General features: G+C 42.1%; 1 protein-coding gene across 2 annotated transcripts; it reads left to right on the top strand.

Annotated features, from left to right (window-relative positions):
• Positions 1-216: 216 nt before the first annotated feature.
• chst6 (carbohydrate sulfotransferase 6) lies at positions 217-24598 on the top strand. 2 transcript variants are annotated; one of them, XM_055940373.1, is made up of 2 exons: positions 217-383; positions 21652-24598. In XM_055940373.1, exon 2 carries the CDS (start codon positions 21673-21675, stop codon positions 22864-22866), a length of 1194 nt encoding a protein of 397 aa, XP_055796348.1. In that variant the 5' UTR covers positions 217-383; positions 21652-21672; the 3' UTR covers positions 22867-24598. The 2 variants fall into 2 exon arrangements, with proteins under 2 accessions (XP_055796348.1, XP_055796349.1); XM_055940374.1 differs by having other exon boundaries at positions 21649-24598.

The raw sequence follows: 24598 nt of genomic DNA, 5'->3' as shown, positions 1-24598 counted from the left end.
ATGCTAAAGTTGTCCGTGATGAGATTTGAACACACAATCTTTGGGTTTCTAGATGTTCACATTATACGCCCACCCATCTACTTTGACCAACCACCCTATTTTAAGTAACCTTCTGTCTTATGTAACCATACCAAACGTAACACACCATACACTTGGCTGTATCCCGGATTTACGTTTACTATGTTACGTCTAGTCTATGAGACCAGTCTGCACTGCCTGGCGCAGCTCTCATGGCCACGTCTCAAAACTCTTTTTAGGCTACGCAAACTAACACTCTGAAGACAGTGGATGTTCGCATAAAGACCGTGAATGTAATACAACAGTTAGTTTCAGAGCTCTCCTCACTCCTTGCGGTCTCGTCGCCCAGCAACACAGCGGAGAAGGTAAAGTATTCCTGCAAAAACTAACAACTGGGACTGACCAGCTTCGACAAAAACTATTTTTAGCGACATTGTTTTATGTATCTGTGGGTCACGGTTACCGATCGCTGTTTGTAACAGTGCTTGTCTACTGTTGTCTGGTATGTAGTTCTGTATGATATTGGATAGTCCGAAGCTACGGATTGCACCCCTACAGACGGCTTAATTTAGGCTAATGTAGGTGAGTGTTCCATTCAATTTCAGCACATTACTTTTAAAAAATGTATTCGGGTCTAAAATTAATACAGGGCCTATCTAAAGAATAATTATGTTTTATTATGTATGTTATGTATGAATTCATATATACAGTACATGTATTATTATATAGGCATATATATTCCATAGAAAGGATGTTAACATGTCCTAAATGTTGACTATTCTTCATTAATTTTAACTGTTCGATGAAGAAACTTTGTAGCATGCCTTTGCCCATTGATTTTGGGACCTGTACCTCTTGCCCCATTTACAGACATAGCCTCGACCAGACCGACAGCGTCATTGCATCAATGCTGCATAATACATTCTACAGTCAAACTTTTTTTCATTATGCAATCCAACATTTTTAGTAGATATGTGCAGTGGTGTAGTGCTATTTTTTTTAGGTGCCAGGAGTGCAAATATATTTTTTAATTAAGTCATCATTTCTCAATCAAAGTTTGTACCATCAAATCAAATGTATTTATAAAGCACCTTTTACATCAGCAGATGTCTGAAACCCCAAACAGCAAGCAAAGCAGATGTAGAAGCACAGTGGCTAGGAAAAACTCACTAGAAAGGCAGGAACCTATGAAGAAACCTAGAGAGGAACCAGGCTTTGAGGAGTGGCAAGTCTTCTTCTAGCTGTGCCGGGTGGCGATTATAAAAGTACAGGGTTATTAAGACCAGACCGTATTTTTTAAGATGTTCAAATGTTCATAGATGACCAGCAGGGTCAAATAATAATCACAGTGGTTGTAGAGGGTGCAAAAGGACAGCACCTCAGTGTAAGGGCTGTTGTCCTCCTCTTCCTCGGACGAGGAGAGGAGAGAAGGATCAGTGGACCAATACGCAGCAGTAGGAAAATAAGCCATCTCTTTATTTGAATACAACGGCAAAACGAAAACAAAACACTTACAAAATTACAAAATAAGAAAACGACGTAGACGAAACCTGAACATGAACTTACATAACTACACGTATAACTCACGGACAGGAACAGACTACATCAAAACGAACGAACAGCCAAACAGTCCCGTATGGTACAGACATCGACGACACAGGAGACAATCACCCACAAACAAACAGTGAGAACACCCTACCTAAATATGACTCTCAATTAGAGGAAAACGCCAAACACCTGCCTCTAATTAAGAGCCATACCAGGCAACCCAAAACCAACATAGAAACAGAAAACATAGACTGCCCACCCAAAACTCACGCCCTGACCATTATACACATACAAAAACAACAGAAAACAGGTCAGGAACGTTACACTCAGGAGTAAATGTCAGTTGGCTTTTCATAGCCAAGCATTCACAGGTCGAGAGAGCAGGTGTGGTAGAGAGAGAGATAGAGAGGGTGGAAAACAGCAGGTCCGGGATAAGGTAGTATGTCCGGTGAACAGGTCAGGGTTCCATAGCCGCAGGCAGAACAGTTGAAACTGGAGAAGCAGTTGAATATTATAATGAAATATGCATAAAATGCATCCTCCAATTGCAACATCTGCCTATGCCTACACGTATTGTCTCAAGACAATTTTATATTTTTAAAACCCTCAATCACTCAATTTGGCATACCTAATTTCATAATAGGCCATCATCACTGTCAATCATGAATGATAATTCCTCACATTTTACCAGTGAATTAGAGCGGATGGTGTTAACAAACTATTAGCCTTTCTTGTATTTATTTTGTTTTAATCAAAACATATCCTGCCTAGTGGCACACACTGTTGGATTTTGGCCGCATGAGAAAATAAATGTGCATATTCAACTTCAGTTAACCATCCTAAAATCTCACTAGAAATTAGGTGTTTTTGTTGTAACAGTAACGTTATAGACCTACTATGCTATGCTATTATATTTGGTTTTGTTATTTAAAATACTCATTCATCATTATGTGATCTTGCAGGACACTTAAGAATAATTTTTCCTGAGATATTTTTACCAGCTCCTTGTATTCTCAAATTGAAAAAAGCCACTCCAGCAGCACTACATCCCTGGATATGTGTCCAACAAAAGTTCAACATTTACGTTTTGTTGCTATTTCTGTCAAGTCTACACATACAATTTGATGTATACGTATGCACCACACGCTGCAAGGCTAATGCAGCGTTCCATTGGAAATGAATGTACTTCTGGTGTACCAAAACACAATGATGCTGTCGGTCTGATCAAGGTGTTAGGCACTAGGCCTATATATTACATCAATCAATCTATCCAAATCACTAGATGTCACACAGTGCTATACACAAACCCAGCCTTCAACCCCAAACAGCAAGCAATGCAGATATAGAAGCACAGTGGCTAGGAAAAACTCACTAGAAAGGCAGAAACCTAGGAAGAAACCTAGAGAGGATCCAGGCTCTGAGGGGTGGCCAGTCCTCTTCTGACTGTGCTGGGTGGAGATGATACGAGTACATGGCCATTAAGGCCAGATTGTTCTTCAAGATGTTCATAGATGACCAGAAGCTATGGTCGAATAATAATCAGTGGTTGTAGAGGGTGCAACAGGTCAGTACCTCAGGAGTAAATATCAGTTGGCTTTCACTGCCGATTATTCAGAGGTCGAGACAGCAGGTGCGGTAGAGAGAGAGCCGCAGGCAGAACTGTTGAAACTGGAGCAGCAGCACGAACAGGTGAACTGGGGGCAGGTAGGAGTCATCATGCCAGTTAGTCGTTAGGCATGGTCCTATGGCTCAGGTCCTCCGGTAGGGGAGGGAGAGAGAGAGAGTTAGAGGGAGCATACTTAAATTCACACAGGACACCAGATAAGACACCCACTTTGCCAAAGTGCAGCCCCCACAACACTAAAGGGACATCAACAGACCACGAACTTACTACCCTGAGACAAAGCTGAGTATAGCCCTCGAAGATCTCCTCCACCACACAAGCCCGAGGGGGCACAAAACCGGACAGGAAGATCACGTCAGTGACTCAACCCACTAAAGTGACGTACCCCTCCTAGTGACGGCATGGAGGAGCACTAGTATGCCAGTGACTCAGCCCCCGTAATAGGGTCGTAGGCATAGAATCTCTCCCAGTGGAGAGGGGAGCCCGCCAGGCAAACAGCAAGGGCGGTTCATCTCTCCAGTGCCTTGCCGTTCACATTCGCACCCCTGGGCCAGACTACACTCAATCATAAAATATACTGAAGAGATGAGTCTTCAGTAAAGACTTAAAGGTCGAGACTGAGTCTGCGTCTCTCACATAGATAGGCAGACCATTGCATAAAAGTTTAGCTCTATAGGAGAAAGCCCTGCCTCCAACTGTTTGCTTAGAAACAATAAGGAACAATAAGGAGGCCTGCGTCTTGTGACCGTAGCATACGTGTAGGTATGTACGGCAGGACCAAATCGGAGAGATAGATAGGAGCAAGCCCATGTAATGCTTTGTAGTTCAGCAGTAAAACCTTGAAATCAGCCCTAGCCTTAACAGGAAGCCAGCGTAGAGAGGCTAGTACTAGTCAAGATTCTTGCAGCTGTGTTTAGCACTAACTGAAGTTTATTTAGTGGTAGCCGGAGAGTAGAGCATTGTAGTAGTCTAATCTAGAAGTGACAAAAGCGTGGATTAGCTTTTCTGTATCATCTTTGGACAAAAGGTTTCCGATTTTTTTTCAATGTTACGAAGATGGAAAAAAGCTGTCCTTGAAATATTCTTGATATGTTCGTCAAAAGAGACATCAAGGTCCAGAGTAACGCAGAGGTCCTTCACAGTTTTATTTGAGACGACTGTACAACCATTACATAGTAGACAGGTTTGCATGTTGGGTTAGTTATTGCACGCAAACAGAAATAATTAACCTTTTACTTAAATTTCACTCTGGATAATGTTTTACAAGATTAAGGAACCACACATGATTTGTTCCTGCCGAGTATCCCTGGTTACTTTATCTCAGCTCGGTGCAGTCATTTCAGACTTGCAGTCTTCATAACTAGAATACTCATCTGAAAAATAAATAAAACATCTATTCGTACAGAGTAGACTACTTCCTATTTAGTTTACAGTAACAAAACTGTGCTGCACTACACATTCCCATAAGAGACCAGAGCACCCAGGACAATTTCCACAAGCAATAAAAATGTTCTCCACATACTCTGCCATTGCAGAGATCTGTACTTGGAAAATGTTAACATCATGTATCCAGCACGCTACATTTAGGGCACTACCAAATCATTGTTTTATCCAAAGCTTGGAAAAAAAACAAGTAAGCGGCCAGTATGATGCAGGAAAACTTTATTGAAGAGGTTATATTTACTTGACAGTACTGTTATGTCAGTCATTGGCTGATCTGCTCCTTTATAAGTACTCTTTGTAATAATAACCTGTATAGTTCAGTAAAGTTTTCCTGCCGCCTACTCGTTTTCTTTCCTGGATTACCTGACAAAATATAGTATTTGTGTGTGTGTACAGTGCATTCGGAAAGTATTCAGACCCTTTGACTTTTTCCACAACAATGCTTCGTTTGTAAATTATTTCTGAGTGTTGGAGTGTGTCCCTGGCTATTCGTAAAAAAAAATAAAATAAATGGTGCCATCTGGTTTGCTTAATATAAGGAATTTGAAATGATTTATACTTTTAGTTTTACTTTTGATACTTAAGTATATTTTATCATTTACATTTAATTTTGATACTTAAGTATATTTAAAACCAAATACTTTTAGACTTTTACTCAAGTAGTATTTTACTGAGTTTCACTTTTACTTGCGTCATTTTCTATTAAGGTATCTTTACTTTTGCTCAATTATGACAATTGGGTACTTTTTCCATCACAAAAAGAAAAGAAAAAAGAGGGCTTTTATAATGCAGAGAAGACATTGTACTCAACGACATACTTATATTACAGAGGTAGGAGCAGATCAGCAAATCTAAATCAGGCAACCGGTTTTCCTCACTCAATCTCTTTTACACACACACACACACACACACACACACACACACACACACACACACACACACACACACACACACACACACACACACACACACACACACACACACACACACACACACACACACACACACACACACACACACGCACAAATACACACAAACATCACACACACACATACATACACACATGGGCATGATGTGATTATCCCCGTTCCTTATAGCGGGCGAGGAGAATCCCTCTGACTGTATAGATGTCTAAGTCGACTGTAACTCCTCCAGCTCTTTCCCTACAGTAGGTAGCCTACAATGTTCCAAAATGGTTAATTGTTCATTGTTGTCTCATTGTTCTACAACAGTTGGTCTTTATCTCATGTTCATGTTTTGACATGCTTTAAGATTGTAATTTTGAAAACTTTTTGAAAACTTTTGTCTGCGTGTGTGAAGTTCAGTTGCAAAACTTAAGAAGAAAGATGGCTTGTGCTAAATCATTAGTTAGATAGACAACAGTGGCATCTACAGTCTGCTGTCAATGCTTCTGAGCTTTCTCTCTTTCAAATAATAGACTGCAGTGCGAAACAGAAAGAGAGAACAGACTCTACTGCAGCTCATATTTTAGATGAAAAGCATTATGCAATTCCTATACAAAATGTAGTGTCCCAGCTGTGTTTTACAAACTGTAAATCATGTGCTCTCCTCCAGTGACTTGGCTATACAGTGGGTATCCACCCCCCATGTTGCAATACAAAGTGAATTGAAATTAATTTAATTGCAATTTGTTTTGGTCATTGATCTACACAAAATACCATAATGGCTAATATACCTTGATTAGATAAGTATTAAGCCCCCTGAGTCAATACATGATAAAAACAAATTTGGCAGCGATTACAACTGTGAGTCTTCTTGGGTACGTCTCTAAGACCTTTACATACTTGGATTGTGCAATATTTGCCCATTATTCTAGTCAGTATTTTTCAAGTCTTGCCATAGATTTTCAAGCAGATTTAAGTCAAAACTATAACTTGGCCACTCAGGAACATTAACTGTCTTCTTGGTAAGCAACTCCAGTGTAGATTTGGCCTTGTGTTGGAGGTTATTGTTCATTGTCTGGTGGGTAAAGCAGATTGAAGCAGGTTTTGCATTTAAGACCATAAATCTTTTCCTTTGCTGTGTTTTTTTCCAGTAATACTTTAGCGCCTTGTTGTATACATATACATGTTTTGGAATATTTTGATTCTAAATATTTTGATTCTTATTTTCACTCTTATGTATGTCATTATTGTGGAGTAACTAGAATGTTGTTGATCCATCGTCAGTTTTCTCCCTTCACAGCTATTGAGCTCTGTAGCTGTTTTAAAAATCACCAATGGCCTCATGGTGACATCCCTGAGCAGTTTCCTTCCTGTCCTGCTGCTCTGTCCAGAAGTACGACTGTATCTTTGATGTGTTGGGGTGGTTTAATACATCATCCACAGCATAATGATTAACTTGACCATGCTTAAAAATATATTCAATGTCTGAATTGTTATTGTTACCCATCTACCAATCACTCCCCTTCTTTATAAAGGTTTCAAAAAGCTCCCTGTTCTTTGTAGTTGAATCTGTGCTTGATATTCAATACTTGACTGAGGGACCTTACTGATGTTGTATGTATGGGGGACAGAGAAAGACGTAGTAATGTCAACCCCTATTATTTGTAAAAAACAGGAAGGCCTGCACGCTGTTTATGCTCCCAATTCACTACTTTATTGACAATGTTTCTATATGCAACTGTCAACGATGAGATTATCTACAAGTTGAAGGCTCTTGTTGAAAGTGGAGACATTACGCAAAAATAATATGAGTTCATGAGAGTAGACAATCCAATCACAAGCGTTATCCATGCCTTACCAAAAGATTCTCAAACGATTGGATAAGCCACCAGGGAAACCTACTGAAGAGATGAGTCTTCAGTAAAGACTTAAAGGTCAAGACCAAGTCTGCATCTCTCACATGGATAGACAGACCATTCCATAAAAATTAAGCTCTATAGGAGAAAGCCCTGCCTCCAGCTGGTTGCTTAGAAATTCCTGGGACAATAAGGAGGCCTGTGTCTTGTGACCGTAGCATACGTGTAGGTATGTACGGCAGGACCAAATCATGGAGATAGGTAGGAGCAAGCCCATGTAATGCTTTGTAGGTTAGCAGTAAAACCTTGAAACCTAGCCTTAACAGGAAGCCAGTGTATAGAGACTAGTACTGGAGTAATATGATAAAACATTTGGGTTCTAGTCAAGATTCTAGCAGCCGTGTTTAGCACTAACTGAAGTTTATTTAGTGATTTATTTGGGTAGCCGGAGAGTAGAGCATTGCAATGGTCTAATCTAGAAGTGACAAAAGTATGGGATTAGCTTTTCTGCCAAATTTTTGGACAAAAAGTTTCAGATTTTTTGCAATGTTACGGAGATGGAAATAAGCTGTCCTTTAAATATTCTTGATATGTTCGTCAAAAGAGACATCAAGGTCCAGAGTAACATGGAGGTCCTTCACAGTTTCACAGTGTACATATACTATCTGGGGGGCCTGACCTCCAGGGGGCTCATGGGCCCCCCGGGGGGCTTGTAGCACTCACCCATCGCCTTGAGGGGGTGAGTGCTACGCCAGTGTTCATTGATGACATATTCCTTCTATTCCAGGGCACAGCACAGGAACTTCATACATTTCACTCCTTCACCAATACAAGCAGAGAACATCTGAAATTCACTTTCACCTTTGGTGTGCATGAAACAAGTTTTATGGACATTTTGATAAAGAGGGAGGGGGTTGCTTTAGCACGGACATATACAGGAAGCCAACAAATGAGAATTCTCTGTTATGCAGAGATAGCTTCAACCCTACACCCCTGAAAAAGAGCCTCCCTATCAGCCAATACAGTCACATACGCAAAATCTGTAGAACACAGAGTGACTATGACAAAAAAGCTCACTGTCTGGATGGGCGCTTTAGACAGTGGGGTTAACCAGAGGATTGGCTGCATGATGCACGGGTCTTTTAAAATAATATGACCCAGGATGACAACTTCACTCTCAAACCGCCCCCCCTGACCAACGAGTCCAATGCTTTTTTTCAATTCTCCCCACTAGGCAAACAGTTCGACCACGTCATTAAAAAACACTGGCACGGGGACAAAATGGCGCCATAGAGAGAACACTGTGTTTCAGCGAGCTCCCGTGGCATTCGTAAATTTATATTCTTTCATTAATCTCCTAGCTTGAAAAAGTGGTAGAATTGGCTAAATAAGTTATCCTGCAATGAGTCTTGACGGTTATTTCTCAAAAATCTCCGACAATATGCCCAGCAGAGCTACTAAGAACTCGACCAAAACCACCATCCCTGTAGATGTGCAGGAGGAGCTAGCTTACGTTAGCGAAGCTAACACCGTTGCGGATCCAGGCACAATGGACCTGGTGATTCAAAAGATGACGGACAACATTACTAAAGTGATCGATGTTAAGATAAGAACGGTCTTGGAAGCAATAGCAGGCCATTCAGCTGAATTACAGAGGGTGGTCAAACGTGTCGATGAGGCGGAAGGAAGAATTGCTACAGTGGAAGCTTCAACTACATCTATGGACACTAAGATGAAAGCACTTGAAAAGCAGGTGCGCGAAATGGCGGAGCACATTGACGACTTGGATAATCGAGGACGCAGATGCAATATTCGTGTTGTTGGACTCCCGGAAAATTCTGAAGGAACACGTTCAGTAAAAATTTTTGAGGAATGGATCCCTGACTACTTACAAATGGACACTAAGGCTGGTCGTGTGAAGCTGGACAGAGCCCATCGCTCTCAAGCACCGATACCCGGTCCCAACCAGCGCCCACGGCCAGTGGTTATAAAGTTCCACAACTTCACTGACAAGCAGCGCGTTATGGATGCGGCTAGAAACATCGGCTCTGACGGTAGTCAACGTAAAGGTCCAAAGGTCTCATTCTTCAATGATTACTCCACAGCGGTTGTACGAAGACGCAAAGGGTTTGATGAGGCGAAGGCTCGACTCAGGAGAATGAAGATGGACTACGCACTGTTGTACCCGGCCACATTGAAGATTATGGTTAACGGATCGCCTAAGAAACTCTCCACACCTGCAGAGGCTGCTGCGTTTATTGACTCTCTCGGGTAAATAACTTTAAGCTGCGCCGCCGCAGCATTGGATAACTTTATTATCTTCTTTGAATCTGATCATGAATCAGTGGTGTGAGTTCTCACATGCTCCGGTTCAGTAATATTCATATTTTTATTCTTTTTCTTGCTAAAGTAACTGCCGCTATAGCTCAGGCTGAGATATGGGTGAATCTATATTGGTGCCCAGGCTTGGTTTTAGGTGGAAGAGCCTCAATCTTCATATATTGATTTTCATTTTCATATGTATAAAGGACGAGGCTATTGAGTGGCAATGCAGACTTAAGAGTCTACATTGGAAAGTTGAAATCCCCTGCATGTTAGCTAGTGGGAAAACCCCCTTTTGGATCTTTACATGTTTCATTTTTGGGTTTAGTATAGTTAGAGTTCAGGGTTCATATCGTTTGGTTATGCTCGGTGAGATAGAGGAGAGTTCAACACATGGAAAAAGGTACCACCCCATTTTTACGGTGGGATTCAGTCTGAATATGAAACGGTCAAAGTGCAATGGCAGGTAACACACTGCGGGTATGTACATGGAACATTAGAGGGAGCCATAATCCCATTAAAAGGAAGAAGGTACTGTCGTTTTTGAAAAAAGAAAATATTGATATTGCCCTGTTGCAAGAAACTCATTTGGATGATAAGGAGCATCTGAAATTACAACAAGGGGTGTTTGGTCAAGTGTTTTTCTCATCATTTACATCCAGAAGTAGAGGTGTAGCAATTCTTGTGAAAAATAACTTACCACTTAAGGTCTTGAATTGTGTGAAAGATAAATTTGGTCGCTTTGTTATAATTAATGGTACTTTACAAGGGCAGAAAATCTCCATAATGAATATTTACTTTCCCCCTGCCCACCCCCCTGATTTCCTCACTAAGGTATTTCTAGACTTTTCAGAATTAAACTCAGACACTGCAGTGGTTGGAGGAGATTTTAATTGTTTGTTGAACCCCCTTATTGATAAGTTTCCCAGCGGTATAGCTTCACTCTCTCCTTGAGCTAAGTCACTTAAAGCTATTTGTGATGATCTGGGGTATGCGGATGTTTGGAGAACTTTTCACCCCTCCAACAGAGAGTTCACTTTTTTCTCTGCACCTCATGGATGTCAGACTAGAATAGATTACTTTTTTATGCCCAGGACGTCTTTGCAGTCTGTTCTATCCGCTAGGATAGGAAGTATAGTCATATCTGATCATGCGGAGGTGATCCTGGACATAAAACTCAACGGGGCATTCAATCTGTCAAGACATTGGAGGTTGAATACAACCATCCTTAAAGACCATACGTTCACATCATATTTTATTCCAGAGTTTAAAGCATTTTTCTCTATTAACTCTCAATCAACAGATAATCCCTCGCTCCTTTGGGAAACCTGTAAAGCGTACGCCTGGGGTCTGATTATGTCATACACAGCCACTAAGAGGCGGAAAAAGCGTGAAAAGCAAAAAAGGTTAGAGGGTGAATTAGGAACTAAAGAGAAGGACTACATTAAAACCCCCACGCCTGCCCTATTAAATGAAATATCAGTTCTTAGATCAACGTTGGACTCTCTCTTAACACAGGACGCTGAAAAGAAAATGGGATTTGTCAGGCAAAAGCTATATGAACATGGCGATAAGCCAGGAAAGTACTTGGCGTACCTAGCTAAAAAGAGAGCTGACTCACAGTCAATTGCTACAATTACTGATTCGGATGGCAATCATTTATATGAAAATAAATTGATAAATGACTCATTTAAAAAAATGTATGCAAATCTTTATGCCTCAGAACTGCCAAATGACGCACCCAAATTAATGGAGAATTTATTTTCTAAGATTGAGCTCCCTACTATCTCCGAAGAACAGAGGTCTCTCCTTAATGTCCCTATCACAGAGGAAGAGATAATGTTCGCAATTAAGAATCTGCAAAACGGTAAGGCTCCAGGACCAGACGGGTTTGGTAGTGAATTCTATAAAGAGTTTCATGGCCTGATCCTTGAGCCATTGCGTGATATGTTTAACCACTCATTTTCAAATGACCAGCTCCCTCAAACGCTGAGGGAAGCCAACATATCACTTATTCTTAAAAAGGGAAAATGTCCAGAGTCTTGTTCCTCGTACAGACCAATTTCCCTTCTGAATGTGGATAGAAAATTACTTTCTAAAATTCTAGCCACAAGATTAGAGGACTCACTGCCACTAATTGTGAAAGGAGACCAAACTGGCTTTATTAAGGGCCGTAAGTCGTGCAACAATGTCAGGCGGCTTCTTAATGTAATTCAAGCCTACCGACAAAGTGCTAGGGATGGTCTTGTGCTCTCCCTAGATGCTGAGAAAGCATTTGATCGTGTGGAGTGGTCTTACCTACTTTTTGCTCTAAATAAATTTGGTCTAGGGGACAACTTTATAAAATGGGTGAAAGTTTTATATGATGATCCTCAGGCTGCTGTCCTTACTAATGGGCTAAGGTCAAATAGCTTCTCTATATACAGAGGTACCAGACAGGGCTGCCCTTTGTCCCCCCTCCTATTTACACTCGCTATGGAACCACTGGCCGAGGCCATCAGGGTAACGCCTGCTATACAGGGTCTGCTCATTGGTGATGTTCACCATAAAATAAGCTTGTATGCTGATGATGTCCTGATATTCATCTCTAATAATAAAGGATCTTTTATTTTTCAGAAGTTTCAAGTCTGTAGAAGATCACTGCAATAATCCTATTACACTTAACACACTCAAGGTTTGGAGGGCAGTTCAGCGCTTCCTGGGAAGGTCCAAACTAACCTCTGCTCTTACCCCAATTCTTAACAACCCAGATTTTGGTCCAGGATTGCTGGATGCTGGCTTTAACTTTTGGCTTAATAAGGGCATACGCAGACTAAATGACTTATTTGCTGATAAGATTCTATTGTCATTTGAGCAGATGGTGGAGAAATATTGACTCCCAAAGCAGGACTTTTTCCGCTTCCTACAAGTAAGACATTATATTTTGAAGAGCACCACCTTAATTGGTAACCCTGATATGTCTGTCATTGAGAGAATGCTTTTTTTTCCACAAAGGAAAATGTCTGTAAGTCTGTTTTATGATGCTTTAAGGTCCTTTCCTGCTGTCGACACACAGAGGGTGAAACAAGTGTGGGAGAAAGAATTGTCTGTGACTATTGACGAAGAGATGTGGGAGGACATTTGGAGATATGCAAAAACAATATCTATATGTAATCGTACTAAAGCAATCCAATTAAGAATAATACACAGATTGCATATATCCCCAAATCACAGACATGCCTTTAGCCCCTCTTCCTCTTCTCCTCAGTGTCTTAAATGCAAAACTGATATAGGCAACCTAACACATTGTTTATGGTCATGTACCAAAATACAAAGATACTGGTCTGGTGTTCTGCAAGAAATTGAAAAGATCCTAGGGGTTGATCTAGAATTGGACCCAGTTTCGTTACTGTTAGGTCTCCCTAGTAGGCATGTTACTTCTGGAGGTAAGAGGAGGCTTTACAACATCCTTACTTTTGCTGCAAGGAAAAACATCCTTTTACGGTGGATTAGTGATAAGGTTCCTTCTATTAAAGATTGGCATAAGATACTTTTTGAATGGGTGCCTCTGGAATATCTGACATGTACATTGCATTCTAAAACAGATCGGTTCTACAAAGTGTGGGAACCCTATCTAAATGACCTAGAACCTGAGGTATCAGCTATTATGCTGCAAGGATTCTCTTAGAATGGTGGTGATCTATGTATTCAGAATTACACTGTATGTTCCATGTGTGGAACCTAACTTCTTAGTTTAAACCAAGCTTTTTTGTTTAATTTCTGTTTGTAAGCTTGTTTAAAATGTGCGTATTGAGAGACGCAATGATGGGGATAGGGTGGGAGAAGCGGGGGGAGGAAGATGGTGTGCGTATGTGTGTGTATGTATATGTATGCGCAGGTATGTGTAGGTGGGTGCTGTTTTTCTTTGTTTTGTTTTTTTTGCCTTGTCTCTGTTGTTGTATCTCTTTAATATGGGTGAAAATTGTGAAATTCCAATAAATATACTGTTAAAAAAAACAAAAAAAAAAAACACTGGCACATATTGAGCACTGACCCACAACTGGAAAATACTTGTAAATAAACCAAGCAGGTAGTCTTCAGACGTGGCCCCAACATCAGTCAAATGGTGGTGAGGTCTGATCTTCCACGGCTACCATGTAGCACTTTCCTAAACAATGTGTCGGACGGTAATTACAGATGTGACAGATGTACCCAGTGTAACTTTACGAACAAATGTTCAATCACCCCAATACGCTTTAACCAGCATGGCTGTCACAGCATCACAGCACAACAGCACAGCTATCACAGCACAATGTTCAATCACCTCATTACGGACAAGGCCATTCAGATTCAGGGTTTCATCAAGTGTTCTATAAAAAATGTGGTATACCTTATCAAATATATTTCTGGTTTATGCTATGTAGGAGAAATGAAACAAGCTCTTACAACGCATAGCAGGATAGGAGAACACAGGAGTAATATCAGGACTATTGATCAGAGAAATTATTTAATGTTTGACCTGGTCCACCTGGCAAAAAAATGGCTACAGCCCACAACCCTCAGTACTGGGGGCATCATGGAAAGAATAGTGATTGACCACTACATCCCTGCCTTACCTTACGAGTTAAAGGTTGTCAGCCTGGGCAGTCCCACCACAGCGGACGGAGTGGTGGACCTTGTTGAGAGATGTCGAGCAACTGAAGAACTGCACAAAGCCAGTCTGCTGGACGGAACCCCCCCGGAAAGGGAGGCCTCAAAGAAGTAGGAAGGAAGACATCTCAACTGCATACTTCCCGGGTTTGGAAAGGGAAAATCCAAAGAGCGGATGGGAAAATTGGACGCCAGAACCGTGTTTTCCAACATGAAGCAAAGACAAGGAATAGAGGGGTGGATACTGACATCCGAGAGTGCTACTGCTGTGGCGAAATAGGACACATCACAAGGAACTGTCCCAAGAAGGAGGAACCTATGCAGGTTGACATCTCATTCTGCCCATGTCCAAGCCCTCCGCCACCCACCGCACCTCAGTCGGGTACAGGTCCAAGGGAAGGAAGTTGAGGCTCTTCTAGACTCCCGGAGCTTGGTCTCCCTCATCATGCCTTCACTATTAACCCAGCCGCAGAGAACTACCGCTGCAACCATGGACATCACCTGTATACACGGGGACACCAAAACTTACCCAACCACAGATTTAGAGATTAACACCACCAGAGGGCAGTTCCGAAGTAACCTAGGGTTGGTTGAGAACCTACCATACCCCGTGCTACTGGGTCGCGACTGTCCATATTTCAAGAATTGTGGGACGGACTACAGGACAAAGGAGCTGGCTGTGCCAGTAATAGAGCATGCCAGGCATCCTTCACATTTTCCAGTGAAAAGAAAAGGAAACCGCTACCAAACAACTCCCTGACCTATGAAAAGAAAATGATCAAGTTACTACTTACCTGCCGACTTCCGTAGCCGACACTCGAGTTCTCCTGGGAGAAGAAGGGGAAGGAAATGACGAAGAGGCAGGAAACCCAGTGGGGATAAATGGGCTAGAAATGGAGGAAGAGGAAGCGCAGGCCCGAAGGGCTTGGAAATTCTGATGCCAATGACATGTTCCCTCCTGAGTTAACACAGTATAGGGGAAGGTTCGGTACTGCTCAGCTGGCAGACCCCACACTACAGAACGCCAGACAGAATGTCAAGGTAATCGATGGGGTACCTGTAAATCCTGCTCATGTCCTCACCTTTCGCCATTTTTCAATGAGAAACCATCTCTTATATACCAGGACACAAAGTCCCATGACGTCACCGTGGAGCAGCTGTTGGTTTCTACCCCGTTTTGGCCTACAGTACTGAACCTGGCCCATAGCCACTTGTTGGGAGGACATTTACAGAGAGGGAAAACACAAGAACGGGTGATACAACGTTTCTTCTAGCCGGGGGTGTTTGGACTTCATGGAGCCTCCACCACGTTTCAAAAGCTGATGGACCGCATTTTGTGGCCACATCAATCCTATGCTGCAGCCTACCTGGACAATGTGATAATCCACAGTCACATGTGGGAGGAGCACCTAATCCATTTAACAGCGGTCCTCGACGCCCTTCGGCAAGAAGGACTCAACAGCCAACCCAAAGAAATGCACGCTGGGAGTATGTGAAGTAAAGTATCTGGGCTATTCCATAGGGCGAGGGTTGATCAAACCACAAGAGAAGAAGGTCGCTGTGATCCAGGATTAGCCTCGAGGTACAGGTAATTCCTGGGAATAACCGGTTATTACACGTTTCATCCAAGATTATGCAATCATTGCAGGACCCCTGTGTGACCTGACCCGGAAGGCCAAACCTGCCGCATGGTACAGTGGAACCCTGTGGCCAAAGAGGCATTCCAGAAACTGAAAACGGCCTTATGCACTGCCCCTGTGTTGTGTTCACCGGATTTCTCGAAACCTCTGATTGTACAGACAGATGCATCGGACACTGGAATTGGAGCTGTACTCTCGCAGGAAGTGGAGGAAGAGGAACATCCTGTGCTGTACATTAGCCATAAGTTTATCCCCCACAAAACTAAATATGCAACAGTGGGAAAAGAGTGTTTGGCAATCAAATGGGCTCTGGAGTTTTTTAACTATTATGTTTTGGGCCGCAAGTTTGTGCTGATGGCAGATCACGCTCCCCTTACCTGGATGAAGCAGAATAAGGACACTAACGCCCGGATCACCTGGTGGTTCCTCAGCCTCCAGCCGTTCCACAATCGGAGCGTCCACCATTTTGGGTTCTACACATGGTAATGCAGATGCCATGTTCCGTATGCATGCCATGTTTTCTTCGACCGCTCTGACCACACGGTCAATGCTGGGGGGGAAGGTATGTAGCGGTTTCAGGGGTTGTGTGGTGGATGGACAGTAGGTGCCTGCGATGTTTCTGGGATTTCTGGCTGCCAGGACCACGGACAGCAATGGGAAGTATTCCCTAGAGGCAGGGCCATGGACAGCTCAGGGGAAACTGCCAGACTGCAGCAGAACAGCCACACCTGTCTCCAGTTGTAATTAGAGACTAAACGGCAGACAGGTGAAACCAATCAGGGCCTCTACTTAACCGCGCCCTGGGTTTGCTTTCTTTGTCTTTCCTTTGACCCCTGCAGGCGAACGAGGAGGAGGCTATTGGAGAGACTGAGCATATGGTGGAGAAGGAGGTTTACCAGAATAAAGGAACTGAAGATTTCAACACAGAGTGAACCTCAAAGACCAAGAGTGGAGGACTATCCACTGATGACGACGTCTTTACTTTGTTTGTTTGAGTTTTATGTATCAGGAACGCTGCCGGTACCTGATCTTTTTTTTTTACCGCGTTAACCCTTCACGTGGACTGGTGGTGTGTGTTTGTATATGTAAACCCTGCCTTACCAAGATCATGGCACTGAAACCGCCACACACCCCTACCTTGTCAGAACTGAATGGCTCAAATGCATTAAGAAGGAAAGAAATTCAATAAGTTAACTGTTAACAAGAAACACCTGTTATTTGAAATGCATTCCAGGTGACTACCTCATGAAGCTGGTTGAGAGAATGCCAAGAGTGTGCAAAGCTGTCAAGGCAAAGGGTGGCTACTTTGAAGAATCTTAAATATAAAATGTATTTTGATATGTTATTTCATAGTTTTGATGTTTTCACTATTATTCTACAATGTAGAAGTAAAGAAACTCTTGAATGAGTAGGTGTGTCCAAACTTTTGACTGGTACTGAATGTCAAGTTGATTTGTCTTGCCATCCAGATCTCCACTTGTTCATTTTGTATATATTGATATGAAATGATTAGAGGGATACAAGTAGTTCTTGTTGCCTACTGTAGGTTTTAGCTCTGCCTGATTTTGTTTAAGTGATAATGCCAGAGAAGCCGGTTTTTGTGCAAATCGTGCCAATATATCCTCCAAACACAGGCTTCGATGGCATTATCACTTTTATACAACGGGTTACTGTTACGAGAATTATGTTCTCAATGTTCATTAACGACTTCAATTAAACTACTCAGTCTGCAACCCAGAATTTGTAAGATTCTGGTTGAATGAAACAGACGGAGGCCCAGCTATGATAGTCAAAATGTTTATTCACGAGAGCGCTAGTCTGTTGTACAAAACCATTCATTTCATACTGGCTCCTTACGCACTTACATTCATACACAAACAGTAGGTATCCTACGCACATACTGTATCACTACCCAGCTGACAAAGATTATGGCGACCGTGAGAAGTACTCCCTGCCCTCTCCCAAATCTCTGAGGCCCCTAGCAAGGTCGGCACTGAATTTTGCTCAGACAGTCTGTGTTTAACTATAAAGATATATTGTACAGATATATTGTTTTACCCTAATTCTGACTAAAACTATACACATCATTAATTATGCTTTTACTGACTAAAACTACACAAATCATGAATAATAATTTTATGATTCTAATCAATTTCATACAATTATATAGTTTCAGGGTGGAATATTCTAATCATTACTTTAAACATATAAATTCCATTAACAGTTACCAACATATTCAAATAATGATTTTTATTAAAAATGTTATTTTGATGAATTTATTCATACTATTTCATCCTTCCACAAGATTTACTCCCGACACAAATCTCGGGTTGCTACCCACACCGACTGGTCGTTCGTTCTATCAGTTTGGTTGCCAGAGAAGTGACCCAGTCATTGTCTTTTTGTTCTGTATCTATGGACGAAACCCACTCGTTCGTTCTAAATGTTCCATTGCTTTCTGGCAAGGCAACGATCTTATCCTTTGCTTGCTAGCTAGTCAACTACGGCTAATTTACAGTCACGTCAAACAGTTCAGCCAAAATAACAACTATAGCTGTATTTGTTTAAGCTGTTTTCTAGAGACATTTATTTGGATATATCCATAACAATGAACCAATGAGGCACAATTTCGCCTGGCATCGAAAATGTCCTCTCTCGTCAGAGGAGCTAGTCAACAACACAGCTAACGCAATCACTTCAAACTGAAGATGGAAAGACTACAAACTAGCTGCACTTCGTTTCGTTTTATCTTTTTTCAATTGACATTTCTTTGTATATATCCATAAAAACTGATGCCAGGTGATTCATGATTTCGACTGGCTGAGAAATGCTGCCTGTCTTTCAGTTTCTTCCCGATTCCCGACACGTTCATGACTATGGGATGCTGGAGATCGACAGACCGCAAGGTTTATACAAATCTCTGCTGTTGAAAACTAAATGTTAGTCTCAAAGAAAGGTGGAGTAATGTTTAGATGTTTTTAATAGTGGAGATCAAGTAAAATATTGCCTGGCTGTGCTGATGACAGTGGATTGCGCATTCAGATTGAACAGAGTAAATAGGAATTTTAAAGTCATAGATTTAGCCGGTGGTAATTTATAGACACTGACTGGAATGCGGTTTTAACCAATCAGCATTCAGGATTAGACCCACCCGTTGTATAAATGTATACAATGCTTTATGACCATATGTACTTTTTGTGATTAATTATGATGGACTATGCAAAAGTGAATTGAATTGTTTCCACACCCACCATGCGTCATGTGCGTAATGGCCATGTGAGGAGAAATGTGTACATTTTGGATGTGACCACTCAATCTGTTTGACCTTATGAAAATCTGGTTCGGATCGAAACGTCATCAATAAAGCGGTGAATTGCAGACCTTCCTGTTCTCTACAGGTATTATTTATTAGCCCAGCACCTTAGGATGTGCATATGACCACAAACTTTGTCCATGTAATTTATGTAATTTGTTAAGCCAAATTTTACTCCTGAACTATTTTAGGCTTGCCTCAACAAAAGGGGTGACGACTTTTGCAACAACTATATTTTAGTTATACATTTTTATTTGTAGAATTGTATTCTCACTCTGGAGTATTTTGTGTAGATCAATGACAGAAAAATGTACAACTAAATCAATTTTAATCCCACTTTGTTTAGCAACAGAATCAGCAGAATAAATACTCCCCTGACCAGAGAGATGGGACAGTCTTCCACCTGATGGCGAAACTCGCATTGCATTATTTCTGCCTCATGCACAAATTCATGTTGTTTCCATGACTAGAGAAATTGAAATATTCCTCTATATTAAAATATACACAAACGCGCTGCTAATAATAAAAACAAAAACTCAGGCCTATCGACACATTTGGCTACTCATTCATTGCAGCTGCAACAAAGTGGAAGAAGGGAGAAGCACATTTTGTGAAAGTGTTGACAGTGCTGAATAAAAACTTAAACATGAACTCCCTTTTTTTTCTAAAAAGCATTTTTTTACATTTATTTTCTTTTAATTCATATTTTTCAGCATCCCTACTTCTATGCTCTTTGCTGTGTATTCAGTGTCTCTCTGGTCATGGTTTTAAACTTCATGAATTATGGGGCCTCCCGAGTGGTGCACCAGTCTAAGGCACTGCATCGCAGTGCTAGAGGCCTCACTACAGACCTGGGTTCGATCCCGGGCTGTGTCGCAGCCGGCCACGACCCGTGAGACGGTGCACAATTGAGGCAGTGCACAAATGTCCCAGCATCGTCCGGGTTAAGGGAGGGTTTGGCTGGCTGGGATGTCCTTGTCCCATCGCGCTCTAGCGACACCTTGTGGTGGGCCGGGCACGTGCACGCTGACTTCGGTAGCCAGCTGTACGGTGTTTCCTCCGACACATTGGTGAGCAATGTGTCAAGAAGCAGTGGTTGTGTTTCGGGGGACGCATGGCTCTCGACCTTCACCTCTCCCGAGTCCGTACGGGAGTTGCAGCGATGGGACAAGACTGTAACTACCAATATGATATCACGAAATTGGGGGTAAAAATAAAATTACAAAATAAATGTAAAAAATAAAGGCTAGTAGGCTAGTATCAAATTTTGCTGCGGGGTTGTGGTACACTGGCAATGTAAGAACGGTCATTTGAGCTTTCCGATTGGCCAGCGCAGTAGGTACACTGGATTTATCTATTAAGTTCCGCCGGGTAGGCAGAGTTTGTACCTCCAGACAAATTTAATAGTTCAAAATGGGAAACCTGACTAACTGAACCCTGACTAACTAATTCAGGACTTCTGAATCAAGTGCACTTACTACCAACAGCGAAAGATGAATACAAATTTTTAAAAGCAGCGCATGGCTTTATCGTTGGCTTTTCTACAGAAATGTTTGGTGAGCGACTAGGAATACCTTGAAGATCGACCAGTCGATCGCAATTATCCGGTCGGTAACCACTGTCTTAAGATAAATGCACTCACTGTAAGTCAATCTGGATAAGAGAATCTGCTAAAAGAGTGAAATGTCAAATGTAAATGTCAAATGTAAATGTTTTACATACAGTTCTGATATTGGTGTATTGAATTATAAAAAAGTTTTTAAAAATATTGATGTCAAAAATGTTTCATTCGTACATTCCTTTATAAAAAAAATTTTTATTTGTTACATTATTTGTTTCACTGTATTAAACGTAGCAGTACAACTTATTTCTCAGTGAGGCAGATATATAGCATTTTGCTAAAAAAACATGATTATTTGTCTCTCTGAAATGAAACCATCAAGTGATAGATTTTAAACAAATACATGTCTGTCATGAAACAACTCTATGCCATGATTAGTCTATGCCGTGATTAAAAACACACATCTCTTTCATATTTTTTTTAACAATAAAAACAAATTGACCAACATTTCTGAAGATGTGTATACGTAGCGTTTTGGAATGAAACTCTTAATATGCCTCTCCTTATTCTCTCCCTGCCCTTTCTCTCTCCCTGCCCTTTCTCTCTCCCTGCCCTTTCTCTCTCTCTCTCTCTCTCTCTCCCTGCCCTTTCTCTCTCTCTCTCTCTCTCTCTCTCTCTCTCTCTCTCTCTCTCTCTCTCTCTCTCTCTCTCTCTCTCTCTCTCTCTTTCTCTCTCTCTCTCTTTCTCTCTCTCTCTCTTGGGCCCTCTCACCCTCCTATAAATTCCCAGCAGCTCACACAGAGAGTCTCCGGCATGCCGCGCTTCAGACTGACGCCACCGACCGTGGTGTTCCTGCTGCTTCTGCAGGGAGTGGCCGTGGTGCTGCTGTTTGGATGGTATGTCCAGCTCCCTTGTGGTAGCCCTCCTTCCCAGGGCAAGGTCCACGTGCTCCTGCTGTCCTCATGGCGGTCTGGATCCTCCTTCCTGGGCCAGGTGTTCAGCCAGCATCCGTCTGTCTTCTACCTGATGGAGCCATCGTGGCATGTGTGGACCACTCTGCAGATGCCTGGAGCCCGGGCACTGCGCATGGCGGTGAGAGACCTGATGCGCAGCGTCTTCCAGTGTGACATGTCTGTCATGGATGCCTACACTCCGGCACAGCACAACATGTCAGCCCTCTTTATGTGGAGCCACAGCCGTGCCCTATGCTCTCCACCTGCCTGCCAGCTCACACCCCGCCACCTCTTCAGCAACGAGACAGAGTGCAAGCGGAAGTGTGACAGGCCTGGCCTGCAGGGGGCAGAAGAGGCCTGTCGGACCTACAGCCATGTGGTGCTCAAAGAGGTGCGCTTCTTTGAGCTGGACTCCCTGTACCCTCTCCTGCAGGACCCCACTCTGGACCTGCGCATCATCCACCTGGTGAGAGACCCGCGGGCCGTGGCGCGCTCCAGGGAGCAGTCAGCCAAAGCCCTAGTGAAGGACAATGCCCTGGTCCTGGAGCAAGGCAACACCAAGGTGGATGACACACAGTATCGCGTCATGCAGGAGATATGCCGCAGCCACATCCGCATCCACGAGAGGGCCATGCTCAAACCTCCAGACTTTCTACGTGGACGTTACAAGATGGTACGCTACGAGGACATGGTGAGAGACCCCTTGCAAGAGATCGACAGTATGTATCAGTTTGTGGGGCTGGAGATGACACAGTCGCTACAGGAGTGGATCTATAAGGTCACCCACGGTAAGGGCAAGGGCACCAAGAAGGAGGCCTTCCAAATCACCTCCCGCAACGCAGCAGACGTCTCTCAGGCTTGGCGTACTACTTTACCCCATGACAAGGTAAGGAACATCCAGGAGGTGTGTAAGGGCGCCATGTCTTTGCTGGGGTATAGGACCGTTGACAGTGAGAAAGAACAGAAGAAACTTGACGTGGACCTTCTGACTCCCCGTGAACGATATCACTTCAGCTGGCTCCCTTCCAAAACTGGCAATACGAACAATGAGTAGATAATATTTTCAGAGACCAAATCCCACTGAAATCTATTTGTGGGAATGAGAACAATGCACTATTCACCAACAGGAGGGTGTCAATAGCCATCCCCTAAGGGAAAATGGAACTGGAAAAAGAGCTGGAGGCCAGTATTGGTTAGAGGTTAATGCAAAGTTCCCCAAAAGGTGATCCACGGGACATCAAATATTGTCAAATCACCAGGAAATCAGTTCAAAGTGATTTTAATTTAGGAAATCCATTCCCAAGTATTTCCACTAATAAATAGAGGCATATGTGATCGTATCCCTGTGTAATCAATGGTTTGAAATGATTCTGTTTTTGTCAAATACTATATCTGTTTGGGATTCTTGCGATCAGTCGTTCCGGCCCCCCTGACTCAAGGAAAAATCAGCCCAAGGCTGAATGTAATTGGGGACCCCTGGGTTAATGCATGTCAACGAGATGTAGATCTGCTTTGGTTTATGTTTACAGAGACTAATGGTTATGTTGTTTTATTTTCTCGATTCTAATCTTTCTTTATGTCATTGTTGTAATGTTCTATAGAGTACTGAATAATGGTTGGTCTTTGGGGAAGGAATGGAAGAGTTAGGCAGTGGGATATATCTTAAATCACATTGATTTCCAACCTACACATACCGGAGCCAGAGATGAAGCCCAGCTCCGTGGCATGATGTTATTCCCCACCAGGGTTTGAGAAGGAGCTGCTGTACTGTAGCCGTCAGTGAAGACTGATGATAAGCCCTCTCTATCTCAATCACAACCAGTTATGCTCAGAAGGTATTGTAGTTCGAAGCACCAGATGAAAACACCTTCACAAGTGTGCATGTGAGAAAGGGTGCTACTCAGTGTGTGTATGTGAATGCCTGTGTGTTTGTATCGGTTTGGTGGTCTATGAAAGTGGATTTATGGGTTTTGTTAGTGTGTATATCATTTTATATAAACAGGTACTCCATGGTTTAATCCAGGATTAGACTTAATCTGTGTCCGGGAAACCTTGTAATCAGTGTTGGTCAGTGGCTTTGTTTAACGCCATGAGATCATTAATCAAGAATAGAGTGACCTTTTACATACAACACGGCATTGTTACACTGCAAAACAGTTTTGACACAGCATTGTTAAAAATGAAACAGTGTTATGACTTTTGTTATGTCCTTAAAAAGTTTATGCACCCTGCTCTTTGTTTAATGAACATTTCCATAGTGTTGAATATCAATGACATATTTTAACTGAAGGGCATAATTAAATGTGGAATGTCCTCAAATATAGTTAAATAAAAGTTAACTAACATTTTTTAAATGAATATCTTTCTACTTATTATATTGTGACTGATACTTCTAGATGAGTCTGCTATGAAGTTTGCTGTCCATGCAGTCGTCACACTTAAATATGGCTCCCAGAACAAATCCCCTGCTATGTAAGTTATGTTGTTTTTCATGGGTGTAGAAAAAATGGATTTGGTTAAAATGATAGTGGTCTGATGCCACCACTTGATTTGACTTTCTCATCTAGATCTGGCTATGTTATACTTTGTTTTGTACAAATGACAGTAAGAATGCTTACTGTAGGCACTGCTAATGGAATAATCTTAATTTCCCCAATGTAATTATCTAATAATAACCAGATGATTTTATTTGATTATGGTGAGATTATGATGTACTGGTGATTTCTGAATTGATTTTGTTTGACCTGTTGATTTATTAGCAATAAATATAACATTTTATTAAATTA

This window comes from Salvelinus fontinalis, chromosome 12 (assembly GCF_029448725.1).
Source record: "Salvelinus fontinalis isolate EN_2023a chromosome 12, ASM2944872v1, whole genome shotgun sequence".
In the NCBI taxonomy this organism is placed as follows: Eukaryota; Metazoa; Chordata; class Actinopteri; order Salmoniformes; family Salmonidae; genus Salvelinus; species Salvelinus fontinalis.
Note: the sequence above shows the minus strand (reverse complement) of the source record. Positions and strands in the feature narration are given on the sequence as shown.